Below are 23,476 nucleotides of genomic sequence, written 5' to 3'. Positions count from 1 at the left end.
ATTAACACATCTGTGGTGGCCTGGGACACGGACAGAGACAGGAAAGGAGCAGCGAGGGGACGACGGCGACAGACACTGACAAACACACAGAAAACAAACAAAAAAAACAACATGTTGAAGCGACTTTTCCCCTGCGCTGCCGGGATGGAGACTTGAGAGGTTTTGTTGAGAGTACCTTGGCGTCGTGTTCGGCCGTGTGTGCTCCTCCGGGCCCAGAGAAAGGTGAGTCCGTGTGTCCGGCTGCCCTCACCCCGGCCCCGGCCTCCCACCGCCGGGGAGGCCCGCGGTCCTCATCCCTTCGCGGTCCTCTGGTCGTGTTTACACCCCGCTTCTCCGCGGTCAGCGGACTGATATCAGCTTTAAAAAGTCTCTGCTCTGTCTGCCAGGTCGTTTTTCTTTTCTCTGACAGGCTGTACTTTTAATATAAAATGATTGAATAATTTCTGGAGCGTCGTGATTCAAAATTAGCATTTTTGATGATGAAGCTAGTTAGCAGCGACTGGCCACAAAAATGGCCTCGACTTATTGTGTTAAACAGACCTGCTGTAGGCGATAATAGGTGATCATTACTGCAATTAAGTTGATTAATGAGTAATTGACTTATTGGGGAAAGCATTGGGAATTCATTAGTTAGCTGACAGCTCTGTTAGTTGCGCTATAAATAAAAACAGCAGCAATTTTGCAACTATTAAGTATATTTAACCACTAGTACTGTCAGGATCTGTGTCACTGGTCACACATTTAAGAGTTTATGCTCTTTTTTGAGGAGAATGATTAATATTACTAATCAGGTTTATTGGTTATTAAGAAATAATGGAAAACACTGAAGTTTGGCTGTGTTTGGTTTCAAAAACTGAAAAAAAAAAAAAGTTCAGTTTTTAACTTTTAGTTTTGCTTTGGAGCAATGTTTGCTGAATTTCACAAGACACCACTGAAATACTTTATGCTCCATTATATATATATATGTTTGTGTTTTTGTAGAAATTGGATAAAAGATGAACAATCTGTTGTACACCGTGCAGAGAATATGTTTCATGTGGTGAATTGACACAATATTTTATAAGCGCTTGATGTTTAACATTTATGGTGAGTGAACTGTGTCTACTCCATTTACCACCTCACCAGAAATTGAGGAGACGTGGAAGAACAAGAATAAACGTTAAAAGAAAATAGTTTTATCCCTGCTGGTTTAAACTCCCTATAAGCCTCCTCGCCGTGTGTATTATAATCCAGCCGTCTCCAAACCGAGACGGAGGAGACATATGTTTAGCAAACACTGATATGTTTTGTAACACATTGCTGTGTTTACATTGTAAAGCTTCTCTCTCCAGAACAAGGCGTGAGTGTGGATGAATGGCTTCACTGTGCAGCCAGGGCTCTGGCAGGTAGCCGCACACATTATCATGCACAGCCTCAACAGACATGTCAAATGAATTATGGCCTTGGATCAGGACTTGGACTTGCCTCTCTCCTTGCATTGGCTGTATCAGCGGTGAAATGATTTGCCATTTCTCGACCTACTCTGTTTTAGTAGCCGAGACTTCCTTTGTGTCTTTGTTGTTGGTAGCAATGGATGGTAACCGCTGAGCTGAGGCAGGGCCAAAATCACTATCACTGAGTAACTGTGGGACTTTAATCATACACATACTGTATATACACTTATGTCAGCCAATATGTAGAAAGATGCAGCCTAGAACTATTATGAATAGTTGATCTTCCCATGAGTAGCTTGACGTAGAATAAATCAGCAACTGTTTTGATCATTGATTAAGTGTTAAGTAAAGTTTCAAGCAAAATGTATTGAACATTTCCTAGTGTCGGCCTCTCAGGTGTGAGGATTTGCTGCTTTTCTCTGATTTCACTTTACATTTGGGCTTTTGGACTGCTGGTTGGACAAAACAATCTGAAGGCGCTACTATAAGCTTTAGGGAATCATAACAGGTGTTTCTGATTTGTTATATAAAAGATTATAGTTAATCGATATCATAATTGATGAAGAAAATAATCGTTGTAGCTCTAAGATGCCCAAATTGGTGTCCATTGCCTTGGACAGCATTATGGTGAAAATGAAATACAGTACAATAGAAGCACAATTAAAGTCCATTTGTTTTTGGATTTCATCCATGGCTGGTTTTAATGAGTATTTGCTTTTCACCATTAATCATAGCTTTGTGCTTCACAACAGCTTTATTATAGTCTCAGCACAATGCGATTCTGCAAGACAGAGAAATGATAATATACAATAATTGCCCAGCAGGATTAAGCAGATGCTGGTGAGCCTCGTTTATGTATATTTCAGTGTAACTGTATCTGTGCGGATCCCCTCCTCGGAGTGTCTTTTAGAATAGGACAATACAGTCACGTTGCCAGACATTCCCCATGCAGTGTTACTGAGGGCAGAGCATGAAATTGCAGTAATGCTACAGACACCGTTGTTCATGCTGAGGAGAATCCATGGTAACTCACTGACAAGACAAGAGAGGTGTTTGACCTGCTTTTACTAGGCTGCAAAGTTCAGCCGAGCACGCAGGTGGCCTCCAGTTTCCCTGGAAACCCGAAACACTCGGAGCATGTGGCCTTGTCTGAAAGAGCAGAGCTGCATGACCTGCAAATATCATGGCATTGTTTGAAATGAAGAGACCGAGGGACGGTGCTGTCTGCCAATAGACTGGACTCATTTGAGATCCCTCCTGAGTCATCCTTTAGTCACAGTCATGTCCTCTCATATTGGTCCCCCTCTGTTCTCACTGATCTCCATCCCTGCTGTTCTTACAGCCAAGCGCACTCATATTTGCCACTCCATTGACATACCGAGTTAACAAATTATGCTCTCTGGGCTTGAGGTGAGGAAAATTAGTCATAATGTGCCCTGCTCTTATGGTGGCCTTAATTAAAATGTCATAGACCCAGACATCAGTCATAGCTCAAGCACCAGTCTGCACCTTGATTAGGTCTTGCATTATTCGCAGTGCTGTGCTGTTGAGATGCTAATTATACTGTAAATAATATGTAATTAAAACTTGAACATGGCAGTCAAAGTGAAGTGATGCGAGAGTAGACTGGTCTTCTTATTTTTAATAAATTATTCCTTTTTTTCCTCCACGTATATGTTATTTCAAATCAGCACAGTCGTAAGCATAAAAAACCTGTTTATGAATTTTAATGCTAGAACAAACGTTGTCAGTGAGTGTTGTGTTGGCCCGGCCTCGGGCAGCAGAGCAGCTACTGTATTCCCAGACTAATTATACATGCATAACAGTGACTGATGTTCCTAAATGAACGGCATCAGCTCACGGGCACCCTCTCTAACTGTATGTGCTGGGCGTCCACCCCGCATCCCTTTAGCATTTCTTTGCCCCAACTTGTTGCACAGTGGCAGACTCTTCTTACCCTCCGGCCTATTTTAGGCCAAATCGGCAGGCTAAATTATTAATCCCAGATCCATTATATGCCGATGTGTTAATTATTAATTGTTCAGTGGGCTCTGGCAGATCTGAGAAAACCGTTAAATAAGGGTAGGCTGGGGCATGGTTTCTGAGCGAGAGCCACTGATTGCCTCCTTTCTCAGCAGATCTATACAAGTCTACACAGATGATGACTGTGTGGGAAGATGAGAGAGCGACAGCATGTAACCGTCAAGATCTACTTTATCCAAAGCTGCATGTTCACATATGTGTGTCGTGTTTGGATGCAATTATGGCTCTCATGTCGGAGCCACTGAACAAGATGAGTGCGAGCACAAGGAGACCGTTACGCAGACATGTACACCTGCCATACACAACTGTGAACACAAGCAGCACCGACTCTCTTATTAGCAGTCAGCAGCTCCTCTGTTATGCAACATCTCAAGAGAAGAGTGAGACAAACACTACAGAACTTGATGAAAGATGAAATTGCTGCGTTCACTTGTCCTGAAATCCTGCTGTTGATTCCCTAACAGTGGAGTGGTTCCAGTAGTGCAGCTCATTTGAGTGGTTACTTGTCCTCTCTGAACACAAAGCACGGATGTACCTTATATAACCACCAGGGTTGTCTATTGTTTCTCAAAGTGGAGACGGATTATATCATACAACTGGGGGAGAATCTGTTGAGGGAAAAAAAGTTTCTCTGATTGAAGATATCCCAATAAGAAGTCCTTCATAATGACATCCCTAATGCTTCACGGTCATGATCAAAAAGCTTTTTTTCAGATTTTCTCTCAGGGCTCTGCAGTCTCCTTGTGATTTTGTTTTTCTGGCAACTGTGCAGTGTTGTGAGGCTTTTATTCAAACTGCTGCTGGAAAAGGTAGGGTTGTGGTCCTGTACACACCCCCACCCTCTAGCCATGTATTGGCTGGTTTTTATTTTCCTTTTACTCGTGGGAGTTCTACCAAAAGGCAGCAAAGCAAATACAATACGTTCAGAGGGTGTACACAGTGCAATATCATCCAATCCAGTTCAACAGGCGTGCAATAAATACCACCTTTATGGCGCTTATTGTCTTAAGCTTTTGTTGCCACCGTGTCAGAAAGGTGTTGATTCACTTCTATATATTCTGTTGCTCCGTTGCATTGCGTTAGACACTGTCTGCCTGCACAAGTGGTGGATTTTAAATGCAGTCCAATACAACAACACCTGTAATACTGGACTCAAAAATTCACCGTCTTTAACTTCATCAATCTGAATATTTTCCCGTTTTCTGTGATACTGAACTGAATCTTCAAGGTTTGGACTGTTAGTCAGACGAAACAAGCCATTTAAATATGTCACCTTATGCTTCGAGTGACTGTGATGGACCTTCTTCACTATTTTCTGACACTTTTTATAGACCAAACAATTAAGCGATTAATTGAGGAAATAATCAACAAATTGTTAAATAATTAATAATTGTTAGCTGTAGCCTGAAGTTAATTCTGTTTGAACTGCTCGCAGTGTTTGTTTAGTTTTTCACCAGTTTTAAGCGTTTGAAATATTCTGTTGATGGAACTTTGTATTTATTGAACAGTCGACAGCAGAAGCACGGAGACGGGAAGGGGTGCAGCGGGAAGGACAGATGGTAAAGGTCATCGGCCAAACTCAAACTGGGGGCACCTCAGTTACATGGTGTGTGTCTTTGACCTCTCTGTCACCAAGGTTAATGCTTTTGAAAATATGAAGGACTAAAATCAAGTAAAAAAAATATTTGTGTATTTCAAACACCTAGAAAATATTAATTAAGCCTCTGAATGTCGGCACACTATGTTGAGTACGCGGCAGGAAAAAAGGTTACGGTCAAATAATAAATATTATGTGGAGGGCATTGTGGAGAGCATTTTGTAGGGCTGCTTGTGGTGAATGATTTGGGTTTGATTTATGTCGGTTCAGAAAGCGAGAGAGCAGCAAAACTCTGCAAACAGAGCTGTTCTCAGTAATCGTCTCCATCCCACAGCAGTGAAGATTTTCTGTGCTGATGGAGTCGTCTCTGTCAGGGTCACAGTGCCCCAATCCGTGTGACTACTGATCCCTGAAGAATATGAAAGTCGTGACATTTTCTGCTGCCATCAACCAATCACTGTACGATGAAGTGTCATGGAAAGTTCTGCACTCTCTGCCAAAGCCTTTTTAGCAACTTGGGGTGGCCAAGCACTGCAGAAACACATTCTTTATTGGTTCTCTCTTTATGCTGGCTGTTATCAGTATCCACCAAGCTGTCTAGATTGGCAGCAGGTATTAGAGTGGTGATATTTTGGGTGCTGTGGCCTCTGATTCCTTATGAAGCATGATGGCATGGGTTAGAGTGGGCGTCAGCTGCAGGTGTATCCAATTTCTGTCTTTTTCTCACCTGTCACACCTCAGCTTTAGTTTGACTGATAAGTGAGTACAGTTGATGCAGAGGCTGCATCCTGGATCCCGCTCAATGCTTCCCTTTGGAAAACTAATGCCACGCTCACATCATGTCGGATTTACTCTGAATACGAGCAGCCAAAAGGCAAAACAAAAATGTTCATGTCAAGTAGCAAGTGAGGAATGTGTGGTATACAGTAGCTGTCTCCTTTTTGGTTTGAGTCAACACAGGCGATAAATACTGCAGCTAGTTCCCCTTTTTTTCAAATGTCACAAATATGAAATTGTGCTCATTGATTAATTAATTAGTCGGTCAATATAAAGCGTTCAAGTTATTTATCAATGAAAAAGCCAAACATCCACCATTTCCAGTATCTCCAAAATGAGGATTTTGAGATTCTCTGTTTTGTGAAACCTGCACATACAGCTGAGGTGGTTCAGGCATCTGGTCAGGATGCTTCCTGGGCGCCTCCCCATGGAGGTCTTCCATGCACGTCCAACTGAGAGGAGGCCCCAGGGCAGACCCACAACTTGCTGGAGGGTTTATGTCTCTCATCTGGCCTGGGAGCGCCTCGGGATCCCCAAGGAGGAGCTGGAAGGCGTTGCTCAGACTGCTGCCACTGCGATCCAACCCTGGATAAACGGATGGATGGATAGATGGGTGGATGAATTTACATTTTCTCATACTATTTTCTGACAGTTACAAGGCTAAACCAGTGTTTTGTTTTTTTTGGGGGGTTTTTTTTGGTTTTTTTACAACTACTTAAGGAGAAGTATTGTCTAAATGAAACCCCTAATCACAGTGATGAGCAGTTCAACCAAAATAATTTTCCTGGACTTTGTTTCATTTAAAGGATCCAGTATTTCACATGAAACAAAGAGTTTACATCCATGCAACTCGATAAGGCTGAACCAAGGCACAGTGGTGGTTTAAGCAAAATACTAAAACTGATGTTTTGAAGGTATAATGTTTACAATATTAAAAGTATAGCCAAGGATGAAGGAAATGTCATCAGTTTTGCAGGTATATTTGGACAAATTGTAATTTTGGCTTGTGGGTGGCACTTGATGAGTGATTCATTCTGAGGGGAACATGAATATCTGTACCAACTTTCATGGTAATCCTTCCAAACCATGAAATTTTAGTGCTAATCCATCCAATAGAGAGATAGATATTTCAACAGACAAAGTGATAATGGAAATAATCATCAGTTGTAGCCCTAATGTTGAAATTAGTAATAATCAGTAACAGTTTTCATTATAATGTCAATACCTGGCTGCTCTAAGAAGTTACACTGTGCTTCAAAGGTGTAGGAACAAGATGTGGAAGTCATTTTTCTCAGCCCTTATTCACTGCATCAGTCTCAAAGGTCTCCAGCAGCCACATTATCAAAACGCTAAATGGAAACGACAGCCAGTAGGAGTTGTCATCCCACATATTCCCCATTTCCCAAATGAATTGGAAAAAGGCTTTTGGCTGAAGTGTCTCCATGGCAGACATCAGCTTTACCCGCCCTGAACCTCAATGAGGCAAAGCAAATTAAACCCAGATAATAAAGGGCCTGTCCAGCTGCATCTGACCCAGCTTCAATAATTCTCCGAGGACCAGAAAGGACAGTGTCTTTCACCTCAGTCCCTCAGTCAGGCTGTCACGCAGGGTTGACAGGGCTGTCAACACCTGCAGGAGGGTGTGAGAGTCTCTGGGTACATTACCCAGGCTCCCTCACTGTCACGAGGCATCCAGCACTGTGTAGGGTCTGGTTTCATTTCCATGAGTCATGTTTGCTCAGCTTTTGCCCGCATGTCTTTGTGATTGAATGGATGCCGCCTTGTTCTAAGCTCGTTGATGATTTTGTAGCTTGTCTAACTGCTGTAATTAGGCTGAGGAGCTGTTGGCTGCCGCAGTCTGTCTTTGTTTTTCATTTTCAGCCGCTCAGCAAACCAGACGTATCATTAATGTGTGCGCATACATGTGTGCAGATGTTTGTTTGTCTCACTCCTGCGTGCAGTGATGGCAGTGGCTTGTATATATTGCAACAATGCTCAATTCTTGCTGTTGTCATGTCTTGTTCCACCTTAAATCCGTAAAAAATGTGCCTCTTTAAACACTACGGAGACGCTGTGTCAGGGTTGGCCAGGCAGTCCCTGGGCACCGGACTTCACAGGCCATTTAGATTTGGCACTTAACACTCTCAGGCTGCAAAGTCACCAAAAAAAAAGGATTCTTTGATCGAAAATCTTTTCATCACTCCGAGCGCCTGTCCCATAAGGACTTTTTTCAGGAGGCCTTTAGTTTTTTCGCCTTTGGGAAATGGAGGGAGGAAGTAAGAGCGACAGTGAGGATCTCCCTCCATCCTTAAGATAAGAATACCCAGGGTCTGTTATGTCATTGCAGCTCTGAGTGAAGCCTCAGACAGACAATCCTAAGCTCCATCGCGTTTCATATAAAGTGTTCATATCCATGGGAATGAAAGATAAACATTCATTCTCATTCTTTTTCCCTCCTCTTTCTCTTTTACTGTTGTTCATCGGCAGGCTACAAAAAGTTGACAGTTATGATGGCTCTGGTCTCCGACAAGAGTGGAATTTAATGAGCACCATGAAATCACCCTCCAATCTGAGAAAGAGGGTGCTTTCCTTGATGTGCCCATTATCCATTCGCACTTCTCTAAACTCGTATCCGTCCATCAGTGAGGGCACTGAGAGGAAAGAGGGGGTGGAAGAGGAAGACTTACTCATAGTGTTGGCGATAAGCGATTGTCCTCTTGAGGCTGACCGCAGTGATTAGAGGGTGACAGCAAGACTAAGTGATTGTTTTCAGTCGCTGCTCAAATAGAAATAAAGCCCTCAAGTTCTGTTCTGTTTTGTTTTGGGTTTTTTTCTGGTTTGTTTTTCTGTGTGATCATTAGTGTCTTTCTCCTTGATATCCATTTCACACACATTGCATCAGGGCAGGATTTTCTGTAACAAGTGCAGCTTGGCAAAGTTAGAGTTACAATCGTGGTGAAATGGTCGATGGGGATCTGCCAGTGATCCTTGATCAGAGGCCCGAGGCCCGATTAAACGCCCAGCACCTGCAGAGAGAGAGCAAAACTACATTCAGCATGAGACAGTATATAAATGACCCCTCATTCAACACCTACATTTCCCCCATGTTTCAGGATTGATATATAACACACCCCCGCCATTTTTCCTCCCCGCCTCTCTGCCTCTTGTCTTTGCTTTTTCTCTCCTCATGTGTCTCCTCCCTGGGAAGCATCCTGCTGACACTCTCTCCAAGGAGTCTTATTGATATTCTCGGAGAGGCACTGCAGAGGGAGAGAGAGAGAGGGAGAGAGAGGGAGAGAGAAAATGAAAGTCACACACTGTAGGAGAAGACGTACTGCCTTCTAGTACCAACAACAGTAAAAATCACAAGTCACCCAGCAGGGATATGTCACTGTTCATTTTGTCTGCTGCACTAATAGAATCTCTCCTGTTTTGGATTTTTATTATCCTCCAGCGTGTGGAAAGGCAATTTGCCAATCATCCAAATTTTCAGTTTAGATTTAGGGATGCACTCATGTGGAGGGATATCGTATAAAGATTAAACCCCTATTGTGATGCTAATAGGACACTTTGCTCAAATATAATTATGTTGTTTTCACTGTGACAGTCACCAGTGAGAGGCTACATTTAGCATGTCGCTGACAGGAGGATGTGTGAAGGAAATAAAATCTGACTGTTGAGCACTTTTTTTATGTATTTATTCCAACCCCTGAGGTGAAGAAGTGTTTTACCTATTTGCATGAGTATCTCCTTGATCCCTGAGATGCAATACAATGGGGCAAGGTATTTCTTTTTTCGGTGCTTATCCCGATACCAAAACTTCTTTGAGGAACATTAACATGTTTCATCTGTAGAGCTGAAAAGACTTTTTAACTAATTAGCCAATGACAGAAAACAAATCTGCAGCTAGTTGTTTTAGTCATTTTACAAGGAAATACTCCAACTATTCTCTGAGGATTTGTTGCCGTTTTACATCATAGTAAAATGAATACACTGATGTTATGGACTGTTGGTTGCACAGTAAAGGACATTTGAAGATGTCACCTTAGAAAAGTCTTCATCACAATTGTGTCCTGGGCTAAATCAGCAGGCTAATCAAAAATCAAAGTACTCCTGAGTTGCAGGCCAATTTTCCCTAAAACCCATTTTTCCATTTGACAAAAGAACCCAAACTTTTCAAATGTTAATTGTAGCTCTAGAGGAAATCTGCCTAAATAAAGAACTGTATAAAATTAAGAAGAAGACCATGAACTGGATCAAGCATTCAATGCCAGCTTTTGGTACCTGGTGTGACAAACACTTGTTACCAAAAAATATTGAGGTTCATTACCTCAACCCAGCAGGCACATCTCCAATGAATCATCCAATGCATCATAATGCATATTTATGTAAATCTAGTGTTTTGTCCCGCTGAGTGAACTGACTCGAATTCCTCTCATGCTCTGCTCACTGACCTCGCAGTATGATTTTACATACTTAAAAGGGAAGAGACTTTTTTTCTGACATTTTATAATTAATGTTGATGAAATGTATTGGTAGTTGCAGCCCTATTTCGAGATTCTTAAAATTAAGTTTAGGGACTTGCTTTATGAGTCTGATTTACGATGAAATTTTATTATTTTTGTATAATTGTGTAAGAATATTTTTTGATCAATTGAATTAGTTTTTCTCCCTGTGATGTTGGAGGGCAGTTGCGGGAATCATCTTTTTGTTGCCTGTTTATTTTCAGGTTATCCTTGGAGATCTGTGAAGGTCAGAGAGGGAGTGTTGAGGGAAACCGATTTATTTTATTTTTCAAAGACAGAATGTACAAACCTGGAGAAGTGACCCTCAGAACGCATTGAGACATGGCTGCTGAAATGATGTGGTGTGCTGCGGACCTGCCTCATTTGACAGGACAGATGGGGGGCATGTGAAAGCCGGCAGACCCCATGACCCCCACTATTTATGTGCCTCCATCGTGGGTTGAGCTTTTCATTGAGTCATCCTGCTCTGGCACACAGGAGCAGCATCATACGTAAATCAAGCAACACGCGTGCATCGATTGAATTGCTGCTGTGTGTCTCCTGCTCACTTTCACACAAACATGAGCACCTTGTTCTCCGAATGCACTGAGCAGATGAGACTACCAGATTACATTGTCTGCTCTGCATGGTCATGCTGTAACGGACTTTACTCCTGGAAGCGTAATGACACATTCTTCTCTAACTACCTTGTAGGCTTCAAGCCAGGGGGTTGCTGGGACTAATTTGACAGCTGCCACGGCTCATTATCTGATAAAGGGGACAGTTCTTGGCCCTGCAGTTTAAACAGAATTAGCGTGGATGTTATTTGCAATAAACTCACACATTGCAGGCTATCAGTGTGTTACATTTGGCCCTCTCAGCTTTTCAGTTGAAAACATTTGAGCTACTATTGTAGAAACGGTTAATCTCCTTTCATTTCTAGTTTTCTATCACCTGTTTTCAGTTATCATTTCAGGAAAGAAATGTGTATATATAGATATTTAACTGAATAGCTGTCCTCTTTTTTTTCTCTCTCTCTGTCTCATCTTGACGCAGATTGACCATGGACTCTTTCAGCACCAAGAGCTTAGCCCTGCAGGCGCAGAAGAAGCTGATGAGCAAGATGGCCACCAAAAGTGTGGCCAACCTCTTTATCGACGACACCAGCAGCGAAGTCCTGGATGAGCTGTACCGCGTCACCAAGGAGTACACCCGCAACCGCAAAGAGTCCCAGAAGATCATCAAGAACTTGATCAAGATGGTGGTGAAGCTGGGAGTGCTCTACAGAAACAACCAGTTCAACAGCGAGGAGCTGGTCCTGGTGGAGAACTTCAGGTAGGCAGCAAGAGTCCTTAAAGGAATAGTTTTTTGAGAAGTGCGCTTGTTTGCAGTCTTTGTTAGAGTTAGATGAGAAGATCGATAATCCCTGCTGTGTCGTGTCTGTGTGTTCATGACATAGCAAGAGCCAGGAGGTGATTAGCTTAGCTTAGCATAAAGACTGAAAGCAGCAGCTAGCCTGGCCATCTCCACACTTTAATCTTTGTGGTTTCAGAGGAAGTTATTTTTGACAGATAACAGTTCATAAGTTGCCTTATAATCAGGCTCTTGTGGAAATACTTACAGCACATGACCTCCAGTTAAACCACCACCTGCACATCATATTAATGACACTATAATTACAAGCAACTAAGTGGGAAAGTCCATCATCATACGTCAGCGTCCAAGTTAATTCTGAGATATCACAAATTTCTAACAGAAACACCACAGAAGTAGCTAATTTAGGCTATTTAAATGATGTGATTACAAGGTTAGCAGTGGGGGTAACAGTGTGTGAACACTGAAAATCCAGTGTGTCCATGCTGTGTATTTGTTAATTTCACATTTAGAGGTCTTATTGCTCATATTTTGAAACTTTAGGGCGGGCCAGGTGTTTCCTCCTGCTTCCAGTCTTCATGCTAAGCTAGGCTAATTGCCTCCTTGCTCTTGCTCTGCACTTCACACATAGACATGAGCTATCCATCTTCTAACAAAAAAAACAGAGCAAATGAGCTTGTTTCCCAAAATGTTTAAACGAAGAGCTCTTGTCACATCCTATCATATATTTAAAGGTCCCATATTCTGCTCATTTTAGTTCACACAAGTTCAAAAACAGTTTTTCTCATAGCAGAAATGGCTGCTGCAGCTGTTGTCAGCCTCTTTTGTTACACTCCAGCCTCCAACGGAACAGTTTGCTCTCGCCTTTGATGTCTTCATGTTACCAGGAGCTGGTGTTAGTGAGGAAAGAAACAATGGCTGACAGCGAGGAGGACTTACGAGGTTTACAGTGGGGACAGTCGGCCTGCTGAAGGGCTGAAGAAAGTCACGTGTTCAACGGATCCCCTTATGACATCGTAAAGGGAGCAAAATCTACATGGAGTGTTTTCACACACATTTATTGAAAGGAGAAAAAGAGAGAGGACAGGCTTTACTAATAGTTTGGCAGTCTGTCAGCACACCCAGGAACACACACTTATGTTGACAAGACATTAAAAAGTGCATTTTTTTTAATAATATGGGATCTAAAATAAATATATTTAATTATCGTTGTGTTGTGTAGTGATAAAAGTGATAAACCTTGAAAAACAAAAACAAGGAGCTGGTCCTGGTTGAGAGGTTCAAGTGGGGAGAACTGCAGTTCAAGTACATTTTCGTGTGCTGATGGAGGCAAATTAAGGAAATTGACTTTTACATCAGTTTATATATTTTCCACTAAAATAGTAAAACTCAGCTTGGAGGCATTTGAAGCTGACATAAGTGCACAGTATGGAGAATGGTGATTACATTAGCATGGAGATGCATCGCTGCAAAGGACAATACTATAACTGATAAAAGGGGGTTGTGAAACTTTTCTAAAGAAAATCACAAGACAGCAGTTTCTATTTTTACTTCCCTCTGCTGCTCCAGTCAGAATTAGAAACTGACAGCCTCTCCTTTCTCTCCTTGTCTCACAGGAAGAAAGTCCACACTCTGGCCATGACGGCGGTCAGTTTCCACCAGATTGAGTTCACCTTTGACCGCCGCGTCATGAGCGCCATTTTGAATGATTGCCGTGAACTGCTGCACCAGGCCATCAAACGCCACCTGACAGCCAAGAGCCACTCGCGAGTCAACCACGTCTTCAATCACTTCGCCGACTGCGACTTCCTGGCGGCTCTCTACGGGCCCTCTGAGGTTTACCGCGCTCACCTGCAGAGGATCTGTAATGGGGTCAACAAGATGCTCGACGAGGGGAACCTCTGACCTCTGCTGGCCTCGTCATCAAGCGCCTTTACCTCTAGTCTAGTCACAACTCATGTACCATCTTGCAGGATTTCTTTTTTTTTTTTTTTTCAGGTGACAATCATGAACATTGTTATTTTTCATTTGTCGCTTTGTGTTTGTGTGTGCCTGTCAGCCATTACTATAACACTGAAATTCTCTTGGTTAGTTAGTCCAAAGTCTGTCTCTTCCTCAGCGTGACGTTTTGTTTTTCCACAGTCAACGAAACTCGTTGTGTGACTTTTTTGTTGTTTTTTTTGACTGAATGTAGAACTTCATGCTCTTATCAGTATATTTCAGGGATAGGAGCCTCGACAACTGTGCCTTGAAAAAACATATTTTTATCTTCATTCCAAGGGCACCATGCTTGCTCTCTTATGTAATCAAAAAGACATGAATCCAGGCACAGGCCTTCAGTTATATCTCTGTAAGATGCTTTTAATGGACCAAAATGGTTTGGGGAGCATCAGGAGAGGAAAGAAAGTGAATTTCCGTCTTTTCCAAATACCTAAGGACATAAAGAAGTGATTTTTTTTTCTTTTTTTTTTTCCTCGAAGTAACATTGCACTCAATCCTGTACAAGCGCTGTACTGTACTTTCCTGCAATAATGAAACCATGTGAAGCACAGCAGTTGAGTAATCCTGCTTAGCCTGCATTTTACAGCTCCCACCATCATGCACTGAAGTCCACTTTGTAGAGGAGCCAGGCCTTTGTTTGGAAGGCACCTATAAACCCAGTTTTGCTTTTAATAGTCTGGTTTATAGCCACCACAACAAAGATGAAGTATTTGGGTCATAGGGGGACCATAAACATGAAGGAATTTGATTGTGCTGTGTATTGCTGATTGTCTCTGCGCTGACTCAAATGTCTCGCCGGTCATACGCTCATCTGCTCAGACTAACTTCAACTTTTTTTTGTCCGTAAATGTCATCATCACAGCAGCGAGGCATCACAATGCGACACCAGGTGCAAAGGTTGCTCTGGCATTTTGTCAGACGAGAATAAAACGTAAGCACAGTCGAACTAACAGTCGCCAGTCGTCATAATAGATGTTGGAGCCCAGGGCCGGCTGTGTTTCAGATTTATCGGCATTGCCTCAGGTTTATCCTAAAAGCACTAAATGTCTGGTTTGAATTCTGACAGATCTGAACTAAAAAGACTCCCCATGAGTAGTCCGATGAAAGGCTGGACAAAAACTGCAGTACAGTGTCTATGAAAAGGACCAGGCAGGGTATAGAGATTAGAGCAGAGACAAACACAGTACCTGATTGTACTCCCTCTGCAATTATAGCTCCCCACTCTGGGGTGGTATAATGGCCTGTAGCCTCAAGCAGCCACTCCATTTCACCACACTGCAGCCTCATGTAATGTGATGGAGATAACCATCTCTGTTTGCGCAACTTAGTCCTTTAATGGAGTGAAAGATGTTGTTGTTTCTTCCTTCATAAAGAAGCATATGAGTAGTTACTACTATCCCTCTCAAACCTCACATAATAGCTGTCTTTCCTTTTTGTCTGTGTTTTTGTATCACTGAGCCTGTCTGGGAGATTGTTTTGTGCTGCGGCCTCATTTTGTATTCTGCGTGTGACTGAGTGTGTGTGTGTGTGTGCACGTGTGTGTGTTTGTGTGCGCACCTGTGAGAGAATTGGAAATTGAGCCGTGTAATAAGCGCTGTGCTTTTCCAGATAGGATTGCTGAAACTTTAACTTCATCCACAGCAGCTCTGCCAAAGAAAAGAAGACTGATGATAGTCAAAATGCAGTCTTTTTCTAGAGGAACATTTCCGAGAACAGCATGCACTTGGTAATTATAACCCCGCATATGGTGATAATGAAGACAAAGGTGGTGGCTGTTGTGGTTTCTTACTTCTTTGATGGCTTCCCCTCACAATTTTCTCATTCGTTAGACCCATTTAATCTGACTGCTTTGAACAAAATCCTTCTTCCTAAATCCAAAAAAAAGTTGATTTTATTTGTCTTTTGGATGCCATTTTCTCCAATCCTTCGACATCTCAGGTTCAGTTCAAATCTCCTTCAGTTTAAAATCCATGACAAACCAAGTAGAAACCACCAGGAACCTCTGCAACAGCCCCACTTGTTTCTTTAAATTAAGCATACTTATCATGTTGCATTTTTACTATTGATAATTGTTTTTATTTTCACTTATGTACATATTATTGTTTTTGTGTCTCTGTATTGTATCCACACTCAACAAATATAATACAAGTTACTTTTTTAAAAGAATAAATTGCATGTCTTTTTGTATTTTTCCTTAATCAAGCACCGAATGTCTTCCCATTAGTTTGTTGGAATCAGATCAGGAGGTAATCTGACTGCGTCTGACCTGGATTTAATCGGCCAAATCCCTTCCTCCTGCTCCCAGCGTTGTCAGGAAGCCATAAAAGCAAACACAAACTCATCTGGCTGACAAACAATTCTAGTTTGGGTCATTTTTTTCCACTTCCTGCAAGCCCACGCCACGGTCAAAGGTAGAGCAGGAAATGAGTAAGACGGAAAGACCTCTTGTTTCTGTTTTTGGAAACTTAAACATTCAACTCAGCTTCTGTTTCAAGTGTAGCATGAGTGACGGTGTGAATTCAGTTTTAGTTCAATTTGTCATTTACTTAGCTACCTCCCAGAGTTTGGAATGATAATTTGGCCTGTAGCACGTCTGCAGATCCTCCCTGCAGAACACTTGAAAGACTGCTGCAGTACCAAGTGCCCAATTATCATCTAATTGTCATTATCTCAACATGCTTTTTTTTTCCTTTCTGAGAGTGCACCCTTGAGTTCAGAGAGTTATGCTCTGACTAAACTGAGATATGAGTACAGCTCAGTCACGTCTCATTGTCTCTCTGTGTACTTCTTCCTCTTCTTATTGATGTCAAATAAAGCAAAAATGTCCTGACATCAACTTAAATGATTCATTTCTTCCACGTCTTCTATTTTAGGGGAGTTGTGTAAGAGCTAAAAGCAGAATAAAAGAAATATTTAGGGGGGAAATAAAAGTTATGGAATTTAGTTTGCTTATTTTTCTTTTTCCAGTGTCTGTCTCTCTCGCTCAAACATTTTCTGGAAATTAAAATTTCAAAATGACAGTCACGACGTGATTATCAGTGGATGTGACTGAGGGCTCTTAATACATTTTGGTGAAGCTAGCTTCCACTGGGGCATAATTATCATTTCTACATAATGAAGTGACTACAAAGGAGCTGTCCTGCATCCTAAGAAGGAGAAAAAATTAAGCGTGCAGAGTGCCCATTACTCTTTCCACTCATGTTCAAGCACAGATTATTGAGCTATGATTTTTGGTACAAACTAAACTTAACTAAACAACGTGGAGCTGAGATACTTTTCCCTAAGATCAAATATGACAAAGGAATGTTTCTCTTGCATGCTTGTGTACACGTACAACCCTGTCGGTAAGGACAAACAGAGCCGGATTATCACGGTCCATCCCTGCAAGGATACAGGCAGTTGGTTTTGGCATGACGCTGCAAAGTCTGGCCAGCTGTCAATACGGGCACAAACACCCTAATGTTTGAGTTCTGGGTGGTGCGACAAAACAAACCACAGGGCATTGTGTTCAAACAGTAGGCTGTGCCCTGCACTCACAAGCATCACACAGTCACAGCTCTAGATTTTCCTTTATCATCAGTGCCAGCAGAGATGCCTGTTAGGCCTAATGAGGGAAAAGGGACTGGCATTGCAGTCAAAAGATGAGTGGCACTAAAGAAGAAAATGATTCAGCTCATTCGATGGTGACAGCTTTATTGTAGTTTTCAAACAAAACCAGCAGAGAAATATGTAATTGATTTATGCAGCAACATAACCGAGAAGCAGGTTTACAGTGAAGTGAATTATTGTGAGATTATAACTGAGGTATGTAAAACAGTATGTGCAGTATGTAAAACAGTTTGTCACGTTTTGATTTAGTCACCACACTGTCTGTTTTTGTTCCTCATTTGTATGGAAATCTATGTGTCCAGGCCGGTATCCTGATCTAACAGTTACGTCCGTACCCTAAATCTTATTACAGTGTGTGCAGAGTGTTAAAGGAGAAGCCCCTTTCACACAAGGCCTTTGCTGACCTTTCAAGCACTTCCAAATTTGTTCTCAAAACCAATCTCATGTAGGTTAGCTGGCAGAGCAGAGCAGAGTGAGCGCTGCTTATTATGTATTACTTTGCTTTTGTAGTCCCTCCACATCGTTACTCATCCAGTATGCTTAAAGGTGCTCTCCCCTCTGGCAAGCACAGCTATGACAGTCAGCTTGGAAGTTAGAAGTCTTTCAAAACTCTTTTTTCCCCCTGTCTTCCTCCCCTTTTCTCTGTCTCTCTTTTACTCTTTCTTGGTGTCCCCGCGTCTCTCTCTTCCTCTCTCGCTCTAGTCCTCAGAGAGCACCTGACTGACGTGTTGTTCAAGGATGAAAAGCACGGCGGAGGGGAATCCAAAAGCAAACAACACAAAAATATACATGAGAGGACGGGAAAGACACTGCTGAACACACACAGACACACACAGAGAACTCAGCGCCGAAGCCCTGAGGATTATCAGCAGCACGACACTGGACACTTCAGGGAAGACAGCATCTGCTCACTTCCATATTTAATACCGCAAAAAAGAACACTGTGTTCTCAGGAAACTTCGCATTTTCACTTTGAGCAGACAGAGAACCAAGTGGAGTGGTGTTAACAAATATAATCCTCTCCAAACTACACATTTCTGCTGTCCAGGTGGCTACAGAAAGTTCCCAAGTGCTCAAACGCATTCACACTGTGACTAAAAGCCATTTTGCACAGTAAATTTTGACAGACATGGGGCCTTTGCCTTTCAAAGCACTGCTTTAAAATCTATCTTTTCCACCAAGTTATGTAAGGTGTTCAGTGGCGTGCTCTCTCTCCCTCTTTCTGTCTGTCTCTGCTCGAAGAAAATCAACCAGGAAACTGTATCTGCAGTGGCAGGAAAGTTCAGCAGACACACAGGCGTGCAGCTGAAGTGTCCTAGCACGCACGCTCCGCTGCTTCTCGACGGGCAGTCGGCCTGTTACAGGACTCAAAACAAGCGAGGGAGCGCTACAGGAGGCAGTGGACAAGGTTACAATAAGGCCATATGCTCTGTCTGTCCTTCCCCTACTCCCAACTGTTCCACGGGCTTTGAAAGCTACATGATTACACCAGTTTGTATAAGAGGAGGACGTGTAAGCAACACTGCAGCAAACTGCAAAGGAGAATTATCCCACTATAGACCAATTTCTGTCCGTTTTTGTTCTTCAATCACTCACACACAAATTCAGCATGTTAATATAATGGAGGGAATGAAGGCAACCGGACTCAAGAGGCCTCCCAGCCAGACAGCAAATGGACAGCAACTGTGACAACTACTTATTATTCCACATTGACTTTAAATCGGCAATGATTGTATGTTTCACTGCCTTGTTATTTATGGACCTCACAAAGTGGGTGGCTGATTGGAGGAGGACTTTTAAAAGACATGAATTCAAGGTCTTTCTCACACAAACACACACACACGCAGAGAAACAAAATTAAGGGAACATTAACAGTCGATAGCTGGAAACTGCCATCTAATTGGGAGATTATTGAAATGTCTTATCTTAAACTTTTCTTTTAGTCTGACTATTTTGCCTCCAAGTTGTACAAAATATGTAGGAACATTTTGTCACTGTCAAGCATCAGCTTTTTGTTAGCGGAGAAAAACAACCCTTTTTTTTTTAGGTGGGTTTATTTAGCTTAAGCAGAAACAGGAGATTTTTCTCAACACACACAGTAACATTTACATGGTTAGATTTGCACCATCACAGAATAAATCTTTTATCTTTTTTTCTTTTATTAAGCCTTTGTGTGTGTGTGTGTGTGTGTGTGTGTGTGTGTGTGTGTGTGTGATGTCTGTCTCCATTTATGTTTTAATGTTATTTATCTTTTATCATCCTGTACAGTGATGGAATCATGACTTTTGTATGAGACTGTGCTCTTCAGATAATGCTGAACCTGAACGATTAACCATTGTTTCAAAGTGAATTTCACTTTAAAATCCTCATTGTGCACGTCACACACACACACACACACACACACACACACACACACACACACACACACACACACACACACACACACACACACACACACACATATATAGACACACAACCACTGTTAAATCTTTAGATGCAAAAGCATCTGCACCATAGCACAGAGAGAGAGAGACATTAGTGGTATGCACCAGCATGCCGTGAGGAACAATCCTCCAAAGGATTAATAGTGGCTGCTCCATTACTTCCACTCTTTATTTTTTTTATCCAGACTAGTGATGGTCATTACTGACCATTGACATGTAGGCAGGAATCTTCTTAGCCTGCAGATTACACCAGGCTGTGTCTGTTTTCTCTCCCCCCACGTACCTGTATAGTAGGATATGTCAGCGAATGAAGTCATATTTTAACAGGGCACTACCAGAGGAATAGATTGCCATGCTGACTAACAGAATGACAGATGCTTTGAGTGTCTCATTGCTGAGTGACAGCAAACTGTCAAGGCTTTTGTGTGGCTGTGCTGCCTTCTTTTCATTTCGAATGCTGCTAGAGAGGGAAGGACACATTCATGCAGTCGCAGTTGAGTGAAAAGGCACCTAGGAGGCATCTTTTGGGTTTGCTAGACACAAGAAATCTAATCCAGACAGCCAAGAATTGGAATTTGAATGAGAAACCTGAAAATAGCAGCTGTCTCTGCATAATTGGAACAAATGGAAGTTGGATATGCAGCAGAAAATAAAACAAGAAAACAACTGGGATGTAACGTGACACTATTTGCTGACAGTTACAATAATCTGGGGAGAGCCGTGCCAGAGGCAGGCTGCTGTTTATAGCAGGCAGCTTATAGTTTCTGTCAAACTGGTGCTGATCTCTGATCTTGTAGGTCGCAATTATGTGCCCCCCTACTATTCCTCCTCCATCCCTTCCTGCTGTTGCCTTTCCCTACTCCTTTAAACCCCCTCTGGTATCCTAAGCAGCATTTAATTGTGAAGGGCTGAGCCGGCGAAGGAGTAATCAGATGAGAACGGAGGAAGGGGGAATCACGTGGGTGTACATTGGCTAACGGGGGATTAATAACACTAGTTCAGCCGCTCTCCCTGGCAAATAGGAGGTGAGGATGGGGGGAGGAAGAGAGTGATAGAAAGGGGAGGAAAAGAGAGTTGCAAAGACAGAGCGATAAGGGGTTCTCAGATGAGAGCGGAGTGGTAGGGAGAAGACACGGAGATGGGGAGAGAGAGGAGGGAAATAGAGAAAGGGAGTTAGAGCAGTCAGAGGGAGTGGGAGGAAGAAAGAGCGAGGATAGGAGGCAGTGCAGCGCAGTGTGGAGGGGGGGAGACAGAGAGAGAGAGAGAGAGTGAGGGAGAGAGAGAGAGAGATGTAGAGACAGGAAGCCTCCCCTGCTACTGAGCCAGTGAGACGCAGGCAGGCAGAGAGAGAAGACGGAGACAGAGAGGCCCTTGGCATCTCCAGAGCCGGCCCAATGAGGGGGTGAGGAGCTCAAGAGCACTACAGCGGAGGGGATAGTAGGAGGAGAAACAGGAACGGGGGAGAAAGAGGGAGAAAGGCAGGGTGATAAAATCAGAAACACGCTTAAGCAGGAAAAGAGGAGTGGGTGGATGGGATGTGAGACGAAGAGGGAAGGAAAGCAGATAAAGTTTTGGAGCCCGAGTAGGAGAGGGAGAGGGAAAGGGAAAAGAGATTAGAGATAGAGCGGTTAGAGTCTATGTTAATGGCAAAGGTAGGAGGAGATTCGTGGAAAAAGAGGAGGAAGCTCTCTGTCTCAAGGGTCCTCCTGTTCCATTTCTGCTTCTTCTTCTTTCTGTGAGGCTGCTGGACACCATCCATCACCATGTTCTCTGACAGCAGGGCTCCAGCGCCTGGGGAGCAGAAAGGCTTCAAGCCCCACGCTCCTCACTTCATCCCATGGCTGCGCAATAGTCTGAAGCCCCACCACAGCAGCGACCTGGGGCTCAACAGACCGTACAAATCCAGCTCAGAGGGCCGGAACAACCTGACCCCGCTGGACAGAGCGAAAGGGATCGGGTTCTTCTCCATCCAGGGAAAGGACCGGGCGAAGAAGGGGGAGCTTAAATGCAACGGCGTGGGGATGGCGAGAATGCTGCCAGTGGTGCTGAGGGGGCACCACATCTTGCCAGGGAGTTTGGGGAAGCAGAGGGAGGACAGTCCTGCCAGGTGGAACCAGTCTCCAGAGCTGCACCCAGACCCCAACACCCAGAGCAGCCCGAGGGACGAGCCGCAGGGTCTGAGCAACAGCTCCACATCTGCACAGGACAACCAGACCTTTGTTATGAACCACAGCAGCCACCTGAGCCTCCTTCAGTCGAATGATGGCACTAGCAACTCAGTCAGGAAATACGGGCCACTAGTGGGACCCACTCCTGCTCCTGTTCCTGTTCTGCTCACAGAGGAGCCAAACTGTAAGGTGCCTGTTGGGGTGGGCGTGGAGGACAGGAGCGGGAAGGTGTGGGACTACGCCAGCAGTACCATCTACCGCCAGAGAGACCTCCATTCGTCCAGCTGGCTGAGTGCAGACACTCAGGGACTAACAGAGAGGCAGCATGGGTTCAGGTCCATCAACCAACAGAGCAGGAACTCCCAGAGCCAGAGAGACCTGACAGCTCTGAGGGAACCACCTGCTGAGGGTTTCAACGGGCCCCTCAATGGAGTCATCTTCTCCACTGAGGTTCCACAGAGAGGCCTGAGCTGCACCACAACTCTACGAGGCCCCAGGAAACCCAGACCGAGCTTGGAGCGTATCCCGATCCTGGGCCAGAACCAGACATGGGTCCAGTACAGGCCAACCAGTGAAAGGCAGCCACAGATGAAGGATGCAACCTGCACCAGGAAGGTGGTTCGAAACCAGATTAAACGAGTGGTGGACAACCTGGAGCAGGTTCTTACAGCACTGAGGGACGTTCACCAGGAAATGAAAGAGGTATTTGATTTTTGTTGATACTGCATAACTCTTAGAGTTTATTCAACCATTTCACTTACACAGTCATTTCTTGTATTTCCTGGACTGACAAGAACAACAGAAACAAATCACTTTACAACAAGAGCAGAGACGTTACTGCATCCTCTCCCATTAATTTAGATATTTCCTCATGCAGGAAATGTTCATGCTTATGCTTTAAAAAAAAAAAAACCTTTAGGGCTTGTAGATAACAATGCAGGCTACAAATGCACGTCCTCAGCAGAATTTAACATGCATTAAAAAGTCAGCAGCAGGGTTGCATGAATCCACCACAGTCTGCAAACTGTTTCTCCAACTCCCCACTGTCATCTGTCTCCAAACATTTACAGCTCAGTTTGTGCATTCATTCTCATAGAGGTGAATGAGACAATAGTTATGCCCCATTTGCACGATGCACTCAGAGGTTACTGAGATGATGCTGTGTGACATGAGGCAAAGCAGTTGCCTTCCTCTCTGCATCTCTCTCTCTGTCTTTTTCCCTCTGACATCCCCTCTCATCTCTTCCTCCACTCTCCCTCCATATGGACGCTGCTCCAGGCACAGCTGGATAGTGTCCGACGCTTTTTATAATCCATTTATGTCTGAGTATCTCTGCCTCGCATCCCTCATCCGGTAAAAGTGACACGTAAATCTTCCCCTCTCTGCATTTGATCTGCATGTACAGGGTCGCAGCAAAACTCGAGGTAGTAACCTCATCATCCTGGCTGCGAGGTTTTGTGTGACAGTATTAATATAACACTGATGAAAGAGCATATAGGCTACCAAAAAAGAGGGGAAAGAGGAG

General features: G+C 43.4%; 1 protein-coding gene across 1 annotated transcript; it reads left to right on the top strand.

Annotated features, from left to right (window-relative positions):
* On the top strand, positions 1-13,877 carry tnfaip8l1 (tumor necrosis factor, alpha-induced protein 8-like 1). The gene is made up of 3 exons (XM_070831688.1): positions 1-222; positions 11,412-11,690; positions 13,346-13,877. Exons 2-3 carry the CDS (start codon positions 11,419-11,421, stop codon positions 13,632-13,634), a joined length of 561 nt encoding a protein of 186 aa, XP_070687789.1. The 5' UTR covers positions 1-222; positions 11,412-11,418; the 3' UTR covers positions 13,635-13,877.
* The last annotated feature ends 9,599 nt before the right edge of the window (positions 13,878-23,476 follow it).

Source organism: Pempheris klunzingeri, chromosome 6 (assembly GCF_042242105.1).
Source record: "Pempheris klunzingeri isolate RE-2024b chromosome 6, fPemKlu1.hap1, whole genome shotgun sequence".
In the NCBI taxonomy this organism is placed as follows: domain Eukaryota; kingdom Metazoa; phylum Chordata; class Actinopteri; order Acropomatiformes; family Pempheridae; genus Pempheris; species Pempheris klunzingeri.
This window is presented reverse-complemented; position numbering and strand designations above follow the sequence as displayed.

What these genes read in the sequence shown, in the direction of transcription:
- tnfaip8l1 (XM_070831688.1), top strand. Translation starts at nt 11,419, where the DNA reads ATGGACTCTTTCAGCACCAAGAGCTTAGCCCTGCAGGCGCAGAAGAAG. An exon ending in GTCCTGGTGGAGAACTTCAG is followed by an intron (nt 11,691 to 13,345) that starts GTAGGCAGCAAG and finishes CTTGTCTCACAG; the next exon opens with GAAGAAAGTCCACACTCTGG.